Source organism: Corvus cornix, chromosome 1A (assembly GCF_000738735.6).
Source record: "Corvus cornix cornix isolate S_Up_H32 chromosome 1A, ASM73873v5, whole genome shotgun sequence".
NCBI lineage: Eukaryota > Metazoa > Chordata > Aves > Passeriformes > Corvidae > Corvus > Corvus cornix.
This window is the reverse complement of record NC_047057.1, coordinates 71,425,078-71,441,138: the sequence shown is the minus strand read 5'-3', so window position 1 is coordinate 71,441,138 and position 16,061 is coordinate 71,425,078. Positions and strand designations below refer to the sequence as shown.

Genomic DNA, 16,061 nt, shown 5'->3' with positions numbered 1-16,061 from the left:
CGGCCAATCGGCCCTCTCCGGGCGGCCGGGAGGCCGGGATTCCCGGGAGGAGGGGCGGGATGGCCGCAGCATCCCCGAGCCCCGCGCGGGCACGGCAGCGCCGGCGGTGCCGGGCTGGGCGCGGGCCCCGCGCGCTCGGGGACACCGCGTCACCGCCCCGCCCCGCGCTCATTGGCCGAGGCCGCTGCCCATCGGCCCGGCCGGCCAATCAGGATGCGCCCCTCTCGGGGGCGCGGAGGCGCCGCGGCCGCAATAAGACGCGCGGTCCGCCCCTCGCCCGGCCCGGCGGCGGCTGCGGCGCTCCCCGTGAGGCGGCGCGGCTTTAGCCCGGTAATTCCCGGGAGCTCCGGGTCGGGGCGCGGGTAGCGGCCGTGGGGGACGGGGTGGAGCGGCCCTGGGCTCGGGGGGGCTCTCCCGGCGGGGCTGTTCCGGCGCTCCGGGGAGGGATGGCGGTGTTGTCCCCCTGGCAAGCGGCGGCTTCCCGAGGGGGCCGTGGCTGCGAGGCTCCGCACACGTTTGCGTGCCCGGGGCTCTGTTCGTGTTTGTGTGCGAGTCGCCGGCAGCCGCGGGTGTTTGCGCGTGTCCGGGAGGTGCTGCCCTACTTCTGGCCGAGCCTCCGTGCTCGGGGAGGGCTGGGACACGCAGGTGCTCGGCACAGGGACGCCTTATAAAAGGGATGAGCAGGGGAGCTTGTCCCGGCTGGAGCAGGAGCCTTGGAAATGACCGCCTCTGGTATTAGACCTTAAAATTGTGCTTGGCCGAGAACTCTGCCGGTGTAAGATGTTATTCTGAGCACCGTGTGCTGCTCTCCAGTGCTGGGGCTCTGGGTTTCTGCTCTCTCACAGAGTGAACCGCAGAGTGGTTTGGGTTGGAAGGGACCTTAAAGGCTGTCTAGCTCCAACCCCCCTGCCATGGGCAGCGACACCTGCCACTAGACCACGTTGCTCAGGGCTCCAACCAGCCTGGCCTTGAGCACCTCTAGCGATGGGGCATCTTCAGCTTCTCTGGACAACCTGTTCCAGTGCCTCTGTGCTGGGTCCAAGTCTGCCGTCCATATCCTCCACGGTGTCCCAGAGCTTTTGGTAGATTTTTGCACACTAGAGCTATGGTAATTGCAGCCTAAACAAATCTTAGGGTGCAAATGATATCCCAGGGCATGTGGGAGACGTGAAACTTTCCCTTGTTGGAAATGCAGGAGCTGTGCGTTGGCATCTTTTTTTGGGAGAAGGCATTTGGTAGCTTTCCCAGTCCATACGAGGGGTATGTGCTCTATTTCTTGAACAGCTTTGAGAGCAAATGGTGGCTGGCATGGCCATTTGCACTTGTGGGTTCTTTCTGTGAGCACTCGATGTTTATTCTTTCCCTGCAGGTAACCAGCCAAGCGTGTGTGGTGGCCTCTGTATAAAGCAGCTCTCGAGTCTGTGCTGGGATTTGTGTAGGTTGTTCCTTTGCTGTAGGAAAGGTGAGTAGGATTATTTCCATGTGGTGCTCTAAGGCTTTCTAGTTTAAATGCTTCCAGAAGTGGACTGATATTTAAACAACCCTGTGACTGCTAGTTCGTCCTAAATTTGTTTGAGAATTGTGCTTCTGCCTAATGTTTTATGTAAGTGAGCTGGAGTCTATGGCACCCAGATGATATTTGGTCTTTGTGTAAGTGTGTCTTTTACACTAACTAAATTTTTTAGTGTTTTTGGCTAAAAGTACCAACGAAACTTTTGCAAAGAGGTGCATCACCCCTATTGTTTGGTCTTAATTTGGTTTTGTAAATTATGTAATCTATTCCTGTGGATAATAGAATCAGTTAATCTGGGTAATGAGGTGTCTGCAGAGATAGAGATTTCTGTGGAGCTGTTTTGTGTGTAGTAGTTCATGCTGTGAACACACTGCAATTTTTTAATTGTATCTGTGGTATGTTCAGGAAGGACCAGTTGCTTCAGGTGGAAATGCTATTAAATCCTTGTTTTTGTTATACACCTAGGATCTTAAAGGGTGTAGTTTAGTTTTGTATCTGATGTGCCATGACACCTGAATCCTAGCAGTAGCTGATTTCTTTGCTTAATGTGCAACTGATTATTTGGAGTGGAAAAAGTGGACCATGCAGGGGATTTTGTCTGAGGTGTTCCTTGCCATGCACAAATCTCAGCCTGCCTTTGCCTGAAATAAGACTTCCTTTTGTATTTATCAACTGTCTGTTGTGTGTCAAACAATACCTCCTGATATTCTCTAAAAATCTCAGTCCTCAAAGGCTTTTTAATCCTGAGCTGTGCCTTTAGGCAGAAGTTAGAGCTGAGGAGGTTTTGCACAGTGCCCTTGTGTGATGTATACTCTGTCTTAACGTGGAATTAGAGGCTGCTGTTACAAGCAAGATCAGATTCCTGAGTCTGTTAATGAATTCAACTTTCCTAGACACTTTTTTTTGAAAGTCTGGAAAAATGAATGCTGGTATTGTGCTGGGTGTTTCCCAAAACCCAGAATGCACGGGCCTATCCCATCCTGCTGACCTAATTCAGGGTCACAGTGGGCCTGAATTTGAGACGCTTGGAGTGTGATTGAAGCAGCTCCAACTGATTTGAGATGACGGGAGCTCCCTTAAGTGTGTTTCTTATGGAAATCTAGCCCAAGGTTGGGTGTGCAGAAATCAGAGCTCAGTCTCCCACTGCCCATGGTTTTGAGAGCACTTAATATTCATCTGGTGTGCAGTAGTCCCCCCAGTGCAGAGTTGTATTTTTGTATTTTTTCCCCTGCTCTTTTCATTGCCATCTAGACACTGTCTCAGGTCAGAGGGGTCAGGTGGGGCCTTCAGAGTTGCAGTCCTGTGTTAGATGGACCTTTCAGGCATCCCATTGTCTGCTAGCAGATCTTTGACCACCTTGGCAGACCCTTAGGTGTATGGTCAAAATGTCTCTCCCATTAAAGACAATCCAGAGGTGATGCTGCTTGGTCAAGAAGGAGGAGAAAGGTACTGTTTGACTTTGTGAATGTGTAGCTGTCTGACTTAATGAGGACACAATAGGCTTTTTGTGCCCACTCCAAAAGTAAAAGCGTTAATCCTGGTGCCTAAGAATCTGGCATTGTAATTCGCAGACAAGAGAGGAAAAACAGACTTGAAAGTCAGGAAGAGGATGAGATAATGTGTGATTGAGTGAAATGAGGACTCACTAGTTGTACATTGCACCCAGAGTATCTGTATTGTGACACTTGAGTGTGGAGGAATGATGGAGGAGGTGGCCTGGAGAAAAGATCAAGCATAGACTGGCATAATTAGCAGGACAGGATGGGGATATGAGGAAATTATGCAGAGTGTGACTATGTTGACATCTCCTTTGAGAAAAGCCGATAAGGTTCTGTGTGCTGCCAGTTCCAGTTCTGTGGTGCCACTCTCCAGTTCCTCTGGTTGAGGGCCACAGCTGCTGTCTGTGCCTGCATTCCCTTGGTGCAGTGAGGATCTGGACAGCCCTTAAGGGCTCGAGCTATGTGTGGCACCTCAGAGTTCCCCAGTGAGAGAGATCTGCTTCTCTGGGAGCCTGTGATACTGAGTGAAGCTCTGTTTAAGCACTTGAGGGAAACCTGTAGGCTGGAGTAGCTTATCCAAATCTGCTCCTAATCAATTGTTTAAAGTGGGCTAGTTGCAACAAGCTGGGTGAAGGATGGCACTTTTCCTTCCCACATCTCCTGGTTTGGAATTCCTCCCACTCTTGATTGTAAAATCACACTCAGCAGACACTTGTTTCTTTGGTTGTTTTTATTCTGATAGTTGTTTACTTTTTACTGCCATATTGCTGTTTGTAATGCATTATCTGTGGGATGTTTGATGTGTCTGTCTCATGTCTTTGTCCAGATGTATCACTATTAGATGCCACACCAGCTGCCATCTGTGCTAAGCTGCAACCAAAATGGCAAAGTATAGGCTCGTTCTCCTAAGACATGGGGAAGGAGCCTGGACCAAGGAGAATCGCTTCTGCAGCTGGGTGGACCAGAAGCTGAGCAGTGATGGGATAAAGGAAGCTCAGAACTGTGGCAAACACCTCAAAGCCCTGGGCTTCGAGTTTGACCTCGTCTTCACCTCTGTGCTGAGCCGCTCCATCCAGACTGCCTGGCTTATCCTGGAAGAGATGGGCCAAGAGTGGGTCCCCATTCAGAGCTCCTGGCGGCTGAATGAGCGTCACTATGGAGCCCTGATCGGGCTCAACAGAGCAGAGATGGCTCTGAATCACGGTGAGGAGCAAGTGAAAATCTGGAGGAGAAGCTACGATGTTACCCCGCCTCCCATCTCTGAATCTCACCCCTACTACGAAGAGATCTACAACGATCGCCGCTATAAATGCAGCGATGTCTCCCAGGATAATCTCCCAAAGGCTGAAAGTCTCAAAGATGTGCTTGACAGACTCCTTCCCTATTGGAATGAAAAGATAGTGCCAGAACTGAAAAGTGGCAAAATGATTCTTATCTCTGCTCATGGGAACAGCAGCAGGGCATTGCTGAAGCATGTGGAAGGTAAGGGTCTTTGTTTTAGCCTTTTGCTCTCCTCCTTACTCAATGGCTTGGAGCTTTATGTCTTGTTCTATGGTGTATATTACTTACCTGGGCAAGTTAATAATGTCTGTGGTCTCCAAGGAGAAAGTAAAAAGTTGGTCAAGGAATCAAACTGAGAGATGTGGAAAGGGGAGAGAATTAGGTTAATGTAGTTAAGAAAGGGGGCAGACACTTCCATTTTATTTCTCACTGTACATTTTAAACCTGTATTCTAAACCAACTTTGTGGTTGGTTTAGATAGGCAAAAACTCTGCAGGCTCAAATTATTTTTGGATTTTTTCAGCTGCTTTGTGAGGTTTGAACTAATCATCTCTTCACTGAAAAAGCATTGCTGTAACACAGCGGAATAAAAGTGCTTGACTTGGGTTGTGGAAGATGTTCTTAATTTTACCCTGGTGGGTCACCCTGATAATTTTTTGCTTAAAAGTTATGTGACAGAGGTGTTTCTGCAGAGAGTAGGCACTTGCTAAAGCTTGTGGAGATACTGTAGCATATTCCAATATAGAAAATGCATCCCAATAAACAGCCAAGTTGGTAGCTTAGCATAAGGTTTATTTATGACAGAATGGCTTGTGTTGGGAGATATCTTGTAAAGGCCATCTAGTCCAGTCCCCCTGCAATGAGCAGGCACATCTTCAACTAGATCAGGTTGTTCAGGGCCCTGTTCAACCTGGCCATGAATGTTGCCAGGAATGGGATATCTGCTGCCTCTTTGTGCAACATGTTCCAGTGTTTTACTAGCCTCATCATAGAAATTTTCTTTCTTATGTCTAGTCTGAAACTATCTTCTTTTAGATTAAAACCATCCCCCCTTGTCCTATTGCAATAGGCCCTGCTAAAAAGTCTGTTTCCATCTTTCTTAGAGGCCCTCTGGAACCTTCTCTTCTCCAAGCTGAACAGCCCCAACTCAGCCTTTCCTCACAGGAGATGTGCTCCATCCCTCTGCTCATTTTTGTGGCCCTCCTCTGGTCCTGCTCCAACAGGTCTTTCCTGGGCTGGAAATCCCAGAACTGGTCTTGGAAAGGACTTATTTGGGACTTAACAATAAAAAACATCCTTTTCATTGTTAGATTCTTCCTTCCCTTCTTCTTTCATCTCCTGGCTTCCAGGCCATCCTAAACTGGAAGTCGAACTGTATTAATTTCTTTGTGGGTTGAGCAGAATTTAGTGATTATATATGCGTGAATGCAGCCTACTACAGTTGTAGTTAGAAATATGCACAGACTGGATTGTGTCCACTCAGGTTTTTTCTTAGTTATAAAATCCTCTGTTCTGTGGCTCTGCCTGCTGAATACTTTTTGCATTTGCCCATGCTGGAACAGTCAGGACATCAGGAGTCAGAAGCCTGGGAAATAAGCAGGTACAAGTGGCTTCTGGAGCTAGGGAGGCTGTGAATCCTGGGCTGCAGATCACTGCTTGGATGAAGGAGGAATGGCTGGTTCAGTCAGTTCCATGATGTGGTCCGAGTGGTTGTCCACACTGTGTGAAGTGATAAAGGAAAAAGGGGAAGAGGGATCTGCAACTGTGGTGACTCCCCTGCCTCCCAAGAACTGAACCAGTTCCATGAAGCCATGCTGGCCAAGCCCTTTGGGGGCGAGATGATGACAGCTGAATGTAGCTTCCAGCAGAGACCCTGGGCCACCTTCTGTGCAGGCCTGCCCAGGGGCTGGGAGGGGTTACTTTGCATTTAGTATGGCTGAACTTCTTGCTGCATTGAGATTAGAGAGGAACAGTGCTGCAGAACTTTTCTTTGGGACAATTGCTATCTCTGTGTAACTCTTCCAGGACTGCCCCTACTCAGCCAAAATAAAATAAAGCTATCCTTTGTCTTGCAGTATACCTTGACCCTCCCAGCATATGCTTACATAGGGAAATGTGAGGAATCCTTGGCACAGGATCTAGTTCTGTTGACCAGGGAACATCTGTGGACTACTCCAGCTCCCACATAGGAACCTGCTGGCTCTCCTGCCCTTTATATAGTAGAGATTGGATTTCTGAAGAACTGGCCTGAAGGGTAGCATGAACAGAGCTCAGAGATACCTGGTATTGCAGTCTGCCTTTGTTGTTTTATTTTTGGTTCCCCCCCCCCGGCCTAAATCTAGCTGGATCTAAGAGGTTCCTTGTCTGCATTGCTGACTGTCCCTTTCTCTCCTGAAAGGTTGTGAGTTGCTCTGCATCCCTGCTAGAGTTGGACCTGATTTAACAGTGCTTAAAGTTTGCCAGTCTACTGTATTTATAGCACCCATTGTGAGATGGGCTGTGTTTCTGTGGATTTTTTTTTTGTAAGCTTAGAGTGTCCTGCACTTGAGTGGAGTTTTCTAAGCCCCTCTAGCTTAGCTGGAGCTTTTTATTTTTTGCTTGGCATTTTGAAAACTGGGCTCCAAATGCCTCAAGCAGCAATCTTGCATGGCTGCTTGGATGTCTTAGTCATGGTGTTAACTTGATCTTGGAAGATGTAGCTCAAACTTTAAATGGCAGCAAATATGAATGTTTTCATTCTGTTGGTTCTGATGAAACAATTCTAATTGTTTCAGTGTAATTTGATTTTTTTTTTCTAAAACACTACAGAGTATTCCTTGAAGTTACTATTTCAAGGAGGTATTTTCTTGAAACAGGACTGCAATTCTCTGAATCTCTGTGTTTTCCTTGTTCTGAGTAATTGGTAAAGAGCTGGAAATGTAGTTCTGCTTTCTACTTGCATGCAGTCGTTGGAGCAACAGTATCATGCACAAAAGGCTTTGATTGTGGGTTTGGGTTTTGTTCTTGTTTTCTCTTTACACAGAATGGACCTTGTTAATGTGTGTGAAATGTCCATAGGATCTGCCATGCTAAATAAACATCCTGGATGCACAGGATCTATTTGCAGATGACTTTTCTCAGTTCTTTGGGGGAGGATACTTTTCTCTTTAACTAATAACCAGTGCTTCATGTTGGAATCCTCTTGACAGTGTCCTTTTATGAAGACATTCGTGTAACACTTGAGACCACCTTGCCCTGTTTCTGTTGAAGTGCTGATTGGAGACCAAGTCCAATGGACTGATTTACCAGATGACTGGCAGAAGGATTGATGGGCTGTCTTTTCTTTCTTCCCAGCCATTTAACCCTGGGGACTGGTGTTGAGTACCTCAAAACAGGGCCTTGTGGAAGGCCTGATTCTAGAGTTTCCAACCTGTTGAAAGGTTGTCACCTCTTGCATGTGGTGTGGTGGTCACTGAGCCTTGTCATGCTCAGGGTTGAAACTGGAGGATAGGAGTTTCCTGGCCTCTTGAAGATACAGATGTTGTACTCCCTGGTCTTGTTGGGTTGTCACAGGGCTGGGACAGATCTCTGGGACTGGGCTTGCAGGCAGTGGTGACTGAAAGCCTCCTGCTGGTTTTGTGACCTGGTGAGCAGGGAGAGCAGTACCCTCAGGATGTTACTTTCTTGCATCACTCTGAGTGTGCAGTTACAGTATTCCAGTAGTTTACATGTTGGAGCTGCACATTGTGGCACCTGGTGTGGATTGTGCTGAGGGCTCCTTAATAGGATTATTTCATTGATTTAGCTGCTTAACCTTCTTAAGGAAATACTGCTTCTGTGAGTGTGGTGTCTGAGTGCAGTTGCAGGAAACAGCTTGTGACCTAACAACTCAGTGCTCCTGAAATGAGATGGTCTTGCTCTCCCTGTCATTTTCCCCAGTCTTTGCTCAGTGCTCCTGCTGCTTATTTCTTGTGAGCTTGTTGGGCCTTACTGCAAGTTACCTTGGCCTGTGTTATGGCCACTGCTGAGCAGTGCTCCTGCAGCATCAGGGCTGCCTCACCAACATTGTCCCCAAACAGGCTGGGGCTGGGCAAGCTCTTGGGAGGGGATGTAGCCAGGAGAGCTGACCCAAACTGACCAAAGGGATATTCCTTACCCTTTATGATGTCTGCTCAGCGGTAAAGGCTAAGGGAAAGGAGGAAGGATGTTTGTAATGGCATTGGAGCAATAGCTCTGCATACTGAAGCCCTAATTAGTGACTGGACATTGCTGGCCGATGGGAAATAGAGAATAAATCCTGTGTTTTTCTTTGTTTCTGTGCTTGGCCTCTACTTGTGCTTTAGTAAACTGCCTTTATCTTGATGCATACATTATTTTTTCATCTTTTCTCCCCACCCACTGTGCTGAGGATGGGAGTGATAGAGCAGCTTGGTGGGCACCTGGTGTCCAGCCAAGGTCAACCCACCACAGTTCTTTTTTGCCGTAGCCCCCTACTACTAAAGCCTGGCTGTGCAAGTGTAATACAGACATAGAAAATCTTGGCAGGCATGAGTGAAACAAATGTAGATGGTATGCTACAACCATGGTTGTAGCCCACCCATCTTTCTTTCCTTAGACTTTGCACAGCAAGATAACATTCTGTCAAGATCAAACACCAGATTCTAACACTGTGCTCATTTCCCTCCTCTACCCTGTTGAAGTTAGATCTTCAGTCAGCCTGCAGGGAGGGCAGAAAGTGGCTCTGAATATTTAACTTACTAGGCTAAAGCTTTAGTATTTTCATTAAGCATGTGGCAAGGATGCTATGATCTGATTTAGAACTCAATTACAAAGCACCAGTATTAAACAAGCTTTTGTGGCTGAATTTATGCATTTGATCTCGTGTATGATCTTTTATTGGATGAATCATCTGGCCTCAAGTGCAGTTGACATGCAGGGGAGGAGGGCTGTAGTTATTCTCAATAGCTCTTGTGGGTGTTGGGTTCCTCTGACCATAAGAATAGAAGGGAGGAACTTGGTAAAAACAGGTGAAAGGGAAGGGGAAGCTGAACCAGCCCTTGTAAAAGTGCTGTAGGTGCTCAAAATCAGTGGGGTTTGTCTCTGCAGGACTTTGCAAGGTACAAATATTTCAAAACTCTCCATGGGCTACCACATGAAGGTGAATTCTTAAGCTTGCCTGGATGAACTTCCAGTTTGTGTGTTTGGTTACCCAGTTCAGTTAAATGGATGGTAAATGAGCTGGGAAAGAATTCTGAATGTGATTTTTAAAGGTCTTTTTTGTAACAAGTGCTGTACCAAATTATTATCGTGTTCATGTACCTGACTGCTTCCTGCTATACAGCTAAGGGACAATGCTCTCAGGATAGAGCAGGGGAGATGTCCACTTGAGGAATGTAGGTGCCTGGTCAGCATTTGATCTGGGGTCCTGAGGAAGTCATCCTGAGTACTTCTGTAGTGTCTGTGGGTTCTCATGACTGTAAGTAGGTAGAACTGGGGTTTAAGCCTTCTTGGGTAAAGACTGCTTCCAGCAGCACAGTACTTCAGCAGTGCTGAGACCCAGGCTTTGGTATTCAACTGGAGGGAAGAGTGTTGCTTCTTCAGTGGTCTTGTTTACCATTGCACCTTGTAGTCAGCAGTAGAGATCTTGCCCTGATTTCACCCTTCTTCCCTGTGCTATAGGCTGGGTTGTGACTCAGGCCAGCTTGGATGGGGCACAGGAAAAGGTCAGCTGGTTATAATTACAGCACATGGAGTAACTGGATAGCAGTCAGCTCACACTCCAGCCATTGCAACTGCAGGGCATGATCTCTTTGCTGTCCTCCTGGCCTGCTGGCTGGGGTGTGTTCTGGTGAGCTCTCCCTGCAACCAAAGAGCTTGTGTGACCAGCCTGCTCAGCTTCTTGCTGCCTGAAGAACACAAATACCATACACAGCAACAGAACACTGTTGTTCCTCTAGGATTTTCATCTGACTTCAGCTTGTGTTTCCAGACTTGTGGCTGTGGGGCAACACTTCTGTATGATGAAGAGTCCCGAGGAGAAACCATCATGTTTGCTGCTGTGTGTTTATCCTAGACTGCACTGTTTTGCTTCATAAATCAATACTAGTTGACATTGTGGTCACTTTGTGTTCTGTAAAAACAGTAAAATGCATTTCTGAATTCATGTAGCTACAGCTAGTTTTGTTTAATCCATCTCCAGAGGAAACGTTTAAATATCATGTCTCCTGACCACATTATGTGGTTTGCCTAAACTCTCCTGCATGACTTCATCTGCTTTGTGTATATATGCATGGTTTAGTCTGGGAGACTGAATTTAGGAGGTGGGTAGAACACTTCCTAGGCACAGATTCTCTGGGGACGTACGTGGTGATGTGGGTGTTGTTAAAATCTAATGTTTAAGAATCCTTGAAATAAGAGCTCGGGCAGCTTGGCTGCTTGTTTTGCAAACAAAAGTCCATGAGAACAGCGCTTGTGCTTGGTGAATGGATGCAGTATTTTTCCTGTTCACTTCTGTGCTGTTTTTAAATTTCAAGTACTCTTTGAGGTTTTTTTTCCCCTGTAGGTCTGATTCTGTGGCTTACACCAGGTGAATTATTTGTCCCTTTGTATGCAAGAATTGCTTAAGCTGAGTGTGACTTGTTTCAATGGACTGATGCTGAATGTGTAACACGGTCTAGGTTTCTTGTGAGGGTTTCTTTGTGGTGCTCCATGCCCTTCTGAAACTTAGGGCTCACCCAAGTGCTGAGCACAAAGCAAGAATAGGTCACTGCCGAAGTTGGGTGCTGGTGTAGTCTCTGGGCAGGGACATATGATCCTCACCTCATGAGTAGTTCTGTTTTGTCTGACCTGTTGTCACCCCACTGTTGCTGAGTTGCTTGACTCGTGTGTGTTTTCCTGTTAATATGCTGGCTCTGCTTTTCTACTTAATGTGAAAATCACTGGTGAATTTATACCCATGTGTCCTGAGGACCATCTGTTTTGTCAGCTGCTCAGGAGGATGTTTGCTGGGTGCACCTAGGTCTAGTTTACATGGTATCATCACTTTAGAAGCTTGGTTGTGTGCATTTTCCAAGTGTGAATTACTCAAAGCTGCCCCGCTTCACAATAGCAGGCTGCTGCTGTGACCCCAGTGCTTCTAAAAAAGGGAGGGAAAAAGCAATCTTGACGTTCCCAATGACACTAGCTTTCTTTTGCCTGATTTTTTTTTTTTTTTTTTTTTGAGGGATAATGATTTTGCAGTCACTGCTTTTAATGTAACTATTTAGACCTTGTGTGGAAACTTTACTAGGATGTTTGGTCTTGAAATGCTCTTGGAGGCTTTGGATGTGTGTTTGATATAAAAATAACCAGCAATTTCATTGAGGTGAGAGACCCAGAATGTGTTAATTACACATCAGCATAAAATAAACTTTGTTTCCAGGTACACATTCCTTTAGTTAAGTGGAAAAAAGAAACATGCTCTAAGCTGTACAAATTTACTTTCTGCCTCCTTTTTCTTCCCGTTCCCCTCGTTTGAAAGTGGAAATTAATATGCTGTATGTAGTAATTCTGAGAACAGTACTGTGGGCCCTGCTATAAACTTGCTTATGAGAAATCAGATGTGGGTCAAGAGTGATTCTCACACAAGAAGAATTACATACTGATTTTTGTGACAGTTTGTGTGAGAAGAGTTGCACAGAAAATGTAAGAGAAAGATTAACCTTGTTATCCCACCTTTTTCAAGAGCCTGTGTTGGCTGCTCAGCAGAGGTTGTTTCATGTTGGAGTAGCACATGTGGACTCTCATCATCTTCTGTGATGTGTGACTTGGGAAATTATGGGGGGGAACCTATTGTGCTCTGTGTCCTGTCTTAAAGGAACAGTATAGTCTCCAGGGCAATCCCTTCCTGTTTATTTCACATGTGTAGGCTGCAGAAGTGAAGAAACTGTCTTCACCTCGATGGGAATTCTCTCCTTCAGCTGTTCCTAAAGCACTTACCAAGCTGTGGCCTAGCTGGGAATTGACCCTTGAGTGGCTGGTGGTGTTGATGGAGGCTGGAATGTGTCCTTGACTGTTTTAAGACTGATAACCTCAGAAACAAGGCAGTAGGCAATGAGGAAGCTGTAGGTATAACTCTGTTTTGTTTTTCTTTGGCAGGCATCTCCGATGAGGACATCATCAATGTTACCCTCCCCACTGGTGTGCCCATACTTCTTGAACTTGATGAGAATTTGCACCCTCTGGGCCCTCACCAGTTTCTGGGTGATCAAGAAGCTATCCAAGCTGCCATCAAAAAAGTGGAAGATCAAGGGAAAGTAAAATCTGCTGAGAAGTAAAATCCCACTGTGTAACACAGCTGTGTTCAGTGTGGTAGTAAGTGACGATGTGTGTATGACTGCTAGGTTGCACTGTGTGAATGTCTCAATTTCAAGCACTAAATAATTGGAAGGGACAATTGTTGAGTCTCAGGTTGGTAGTTTAACCCTCTGCCTTTTCAGAAACTGGAATTTAGATAGCAGTGTGAGGTTTTCGATACTGGAAAAGGAAGGAGATGATTCAGGTAATGGAAGCTTGCAGGGCAGTCTGCCCCACATCCACCACTGAGGATGGCCCAGTAGAGAAATAAAGGGATGTGTTATTGCCAACAACCAGTCCTAATCTGTTAAGGAGAAAAGCACCAGCTTACTGGACTAAGTCCAAGTTGTTACAGGCACTAAAACTCTCACTGATAAAATGGAACCAGATAACTCTGTTATCAGCTACGATTCTTCTGTGTCAATAGCCATGTCAGTTTGTTCTTGATGGATTTCCTGCAGTCTTTCAGAACACTTCCAGCTGGACAGCTCTCTGCCTTTGGTATTTTGAGTCTTCTGTGGCCAGTTCATGGTTCAGAGAATTTGTAGAGACAACTACTAGAGTTGTCACAGTTGTCTTTTATTACAGTGTATTCTGTTTTTAAGGAATCTAGATGGAATCCCTTTTCCTCCACCATCTTTGCAAAGCCTAGCATCCCTGCATTTTGCTGGCTTGCAGTAATAGGATTTAAGTCAGACTTTAGTCCACGGAAGAAGCACAAAGGTTTTCTGCTCAGTGTTTAAATTATCATGTAGCTCTTGGTGAGGGACCTGAGTACCTTTGAAACACTTTGGTAACATGTACTGGAGGTTTGATCATCCCTTAGTCAAGTTTCTAGGATAATTCCTGCTAACCTCAGCAAAAGTGACATAGGAAAAACCCCTCTAAGCTTTCCTGAGTTGCAAAGGTATCTTGATAAATGTGTTCTGCAGTAACATTACTGTGGCATTATCTGTATCACATTCTCCAAAGGGCTGGAAGAGATGCATGAAGCGTGTCAGAAGTGTTGCTGGGTGCAGCTCATTCAGCCGTCCTGCTGCCAAGGAAGGACATTCTGCCACGCCTGAAAGTGTTCTCCTGTAAACCTCTCCTCACAATCATAGCTTGATTCCTGCTGAGTGTGGCCTTGCTGTTGTTTGGCACTGGATTTGCCCAGTTCACCCCGTGGTTGGATGTAGTGTAGCATGTGTGGCAGTCTCATGTTCTCTTTATGTACACAAGCGTCAGGGTAATTCCACTTTTGAAGACTTGCTCTTAATCTTACCTGCAAATATGAAACTGTTACTAAAGTTTACATCTGAGCCCCTGTCCCAACACCTGAGCATTTGATTCTGACCTTGGATATCAACATGGGTGACACTTGTGTGTGTGCTGCTTGAGCTGAATGTGTTCTCAGCATGGCCCAGCTACAAATCTCAATGTTGATGAGAATTTCTTTGATATGATCATAAAGTTTTAAAATCCTAGAGTAGCTGCTGCTTTGCAGTGAGCAGCTCTGTAGCTTGCTTTGTAAGTGTGGAGGGTGTTTTTTTCTTCTGAGGAGAGCAGTGTGACAGTGTGGTGTGCCTCTGACAGTCTTCCTGACATGTGGAACAAGACTTCCCAGGTCTGATGCCAGCTCACATTAGAGTAGCGCATACTCCATAAAAGACCTCTTGCTAGAAGGTAGTTTCTCATGCATGAATGGTGCTTGGGCTTCTCTATGGTTTTTTTTTGTAGCCCTTGTGGTAGGAACAAAATTACATGTTTCCCTTTTAAACATCAGGCTGGTAGGTTTCCTCTTCCTTTGTACAAGAAAGATACTTCAGTGTTTTTTGTTTGTTTTGGTTTTTTTTTCTTCCCCTTCTGAAATTCTATTAGCAGCTTCTCTGCTACTTGATTTGATACTGACTTAGTTCCTGGTGTTTTAGTTTTCTGTGCTTAGAGTAACTCTGAATCTTAGTTGATAGCTTACAAGTCAGTGTTACAGTGTTAGATTGCTGATCAGCAAATGTTCACCTCTGAAAGGCCTGAGAGGGGCCACTGGCACTCAAGTGAATAAATTCCTCCCCAAACATTAAATGATGTGTGAAGCTTAATATCAAGCACATGTTACTGTAGACTCATAAACAAGACTAGCAGAGCCACCTGTTGTGAGTGGGAACTGTGTGCATCCAGGTGTGTGGGCACCCAGGCCATGTCCACATCCCTCTGGCATTGTGCAATTGTAATGCAGGCCTTCTTCAGGACGTGACACGTGGCTGCAATATACTTGGAAATGAACCCAGCTGAACTGGGAGATAGGCTCTCTCCTCCCCTTCTCTGAGAATCCTTGATCTCTTCTGTGGATGGACAGGTGGATGAGGGAATTTAGGGTGCATTAATATTTGTTCTTGCAGCTGAATGGATGAAATTGACTGAAATCATTCTCTGAGAGACATGGACAGGAAGAAGAGAACACCAGTGTGATGTTTTCAGGAGGTGTGTTTCTACAGTGCTGCTTGGGATGTGAGTAGTAACTCTGGGAAGTTTGACTTTGTTTGCTTGGATTGTGGCTCCAAAGTGGTGACAGGATTTTATGTGCACATCTGGCAGCAGTAACACCTCACAAAAGTATCAAATGGAACCAACTGGGGATTGCATTGTGCTCTTTAAGATTATTTTAACACCTTGCAGTTCTGAGAAACCTTTTAATTAAAATCCTGATTCATAAACCATCTATATTGAAGAGCAGCAACCAACTGCCATCAACAGTGGCGTAAGGATTCCTGATCTTCAGGCATAGCTACATCAGAGGGAGAAATAAGAATCTTGCTTTAGAAATCAGTGGTAGGGAAGCATTTTCCCCTATGTTCGAGTGTGCCTCTAAGTCCTGTAAGGTAAATGGTGTTTATACAGTTAACATAATGGATGTGGTTGATTTGGTTGGTTTATGCATTTTTAACTTGTGGTTCAGTAGAAGTAATAGCTCTAGATCCTGTTGAAAACCTTTGTAAATATGGTGGAGCTGGCAGGTTCTTTATAACTCAATAAATTCACCTGAAATTTAATTTAATTTGGCTTCAGTCTTTTTTCCCTTCTACTCCCATCCTCTTTTGTTTCCTTTTCAGGGCTGGTAAGTGAATAAAACTGTCCTTCAGGGTTCCAAAACTCCTCAAGCAGTGGTTTATCACACATCATGCAGTCAATTGGGTTAAAACAGTGTTGGAGCCAACACTTGCTCATATTTACATGTAAAGAAGTTGGGTTGGAGGCAATAAATACCCCTTGAAAACTATGGGGGCATTTACTTAGGAACAACAAACTTCAGCTCCGGAACAGTGGATCTAAACAAATGCTTACTGATTCCTGTGCCTGCTTTCCCTTTTAGTGAGAAGCATTGCTTTCTGATGGTGTGCTTAAAGCTGTAGCTTCTGGAGACAAAGCCAACCCCTCCACTCTCCAAAGCACTTGGATGCCAGGCAGAGTTGTAACTC

The 16,061-nt window shown here is 45.7% G+C and overlaps 1 protein-coding gene across 2 annotated transcripts; it reads left to right on the top strand.

Moving 5' to 3' along the window:
* The first annotated feature begins 245 nt into the window (after positions 1 to 245).
* Positions 246 to 15,640, top strand: BPGM (bisphosphoglycerate mutase). 2 transcript variants are annotated; one of them, XM_039570651.1, is made up of 4 exons: positions 246 to 330; positions 1,370 to 1,462; positions 3,839 to 4,494; positions 12,409 to 15,640. In XM_039570651.1, exons 3-4 carry the CDS (start codon positions 3,894 to 3,896, stop codon positions 12,585 to 12,587), a joined length of 780 nt encoding a protein of 259 aa, XP_039426585.1. In that variant the 5' UTR covers positions 246 to 330; positions 1,370 to 1,462; positions 3,839 to 3,893; the 3' UTR covers positions 12,588 to 15,640. The 2 variants fall into 2 exon arrangements, with proteins under 2 accessions (XP_039426585.1, XP_010402465.1); XM_010404163.4 differs by lacking the exon at positions 246 to 330 and adding an exon at positions 1,025 to 1,260.
* Positions 15,641 to 16,061: the final 421 nt, after the last annotated feature.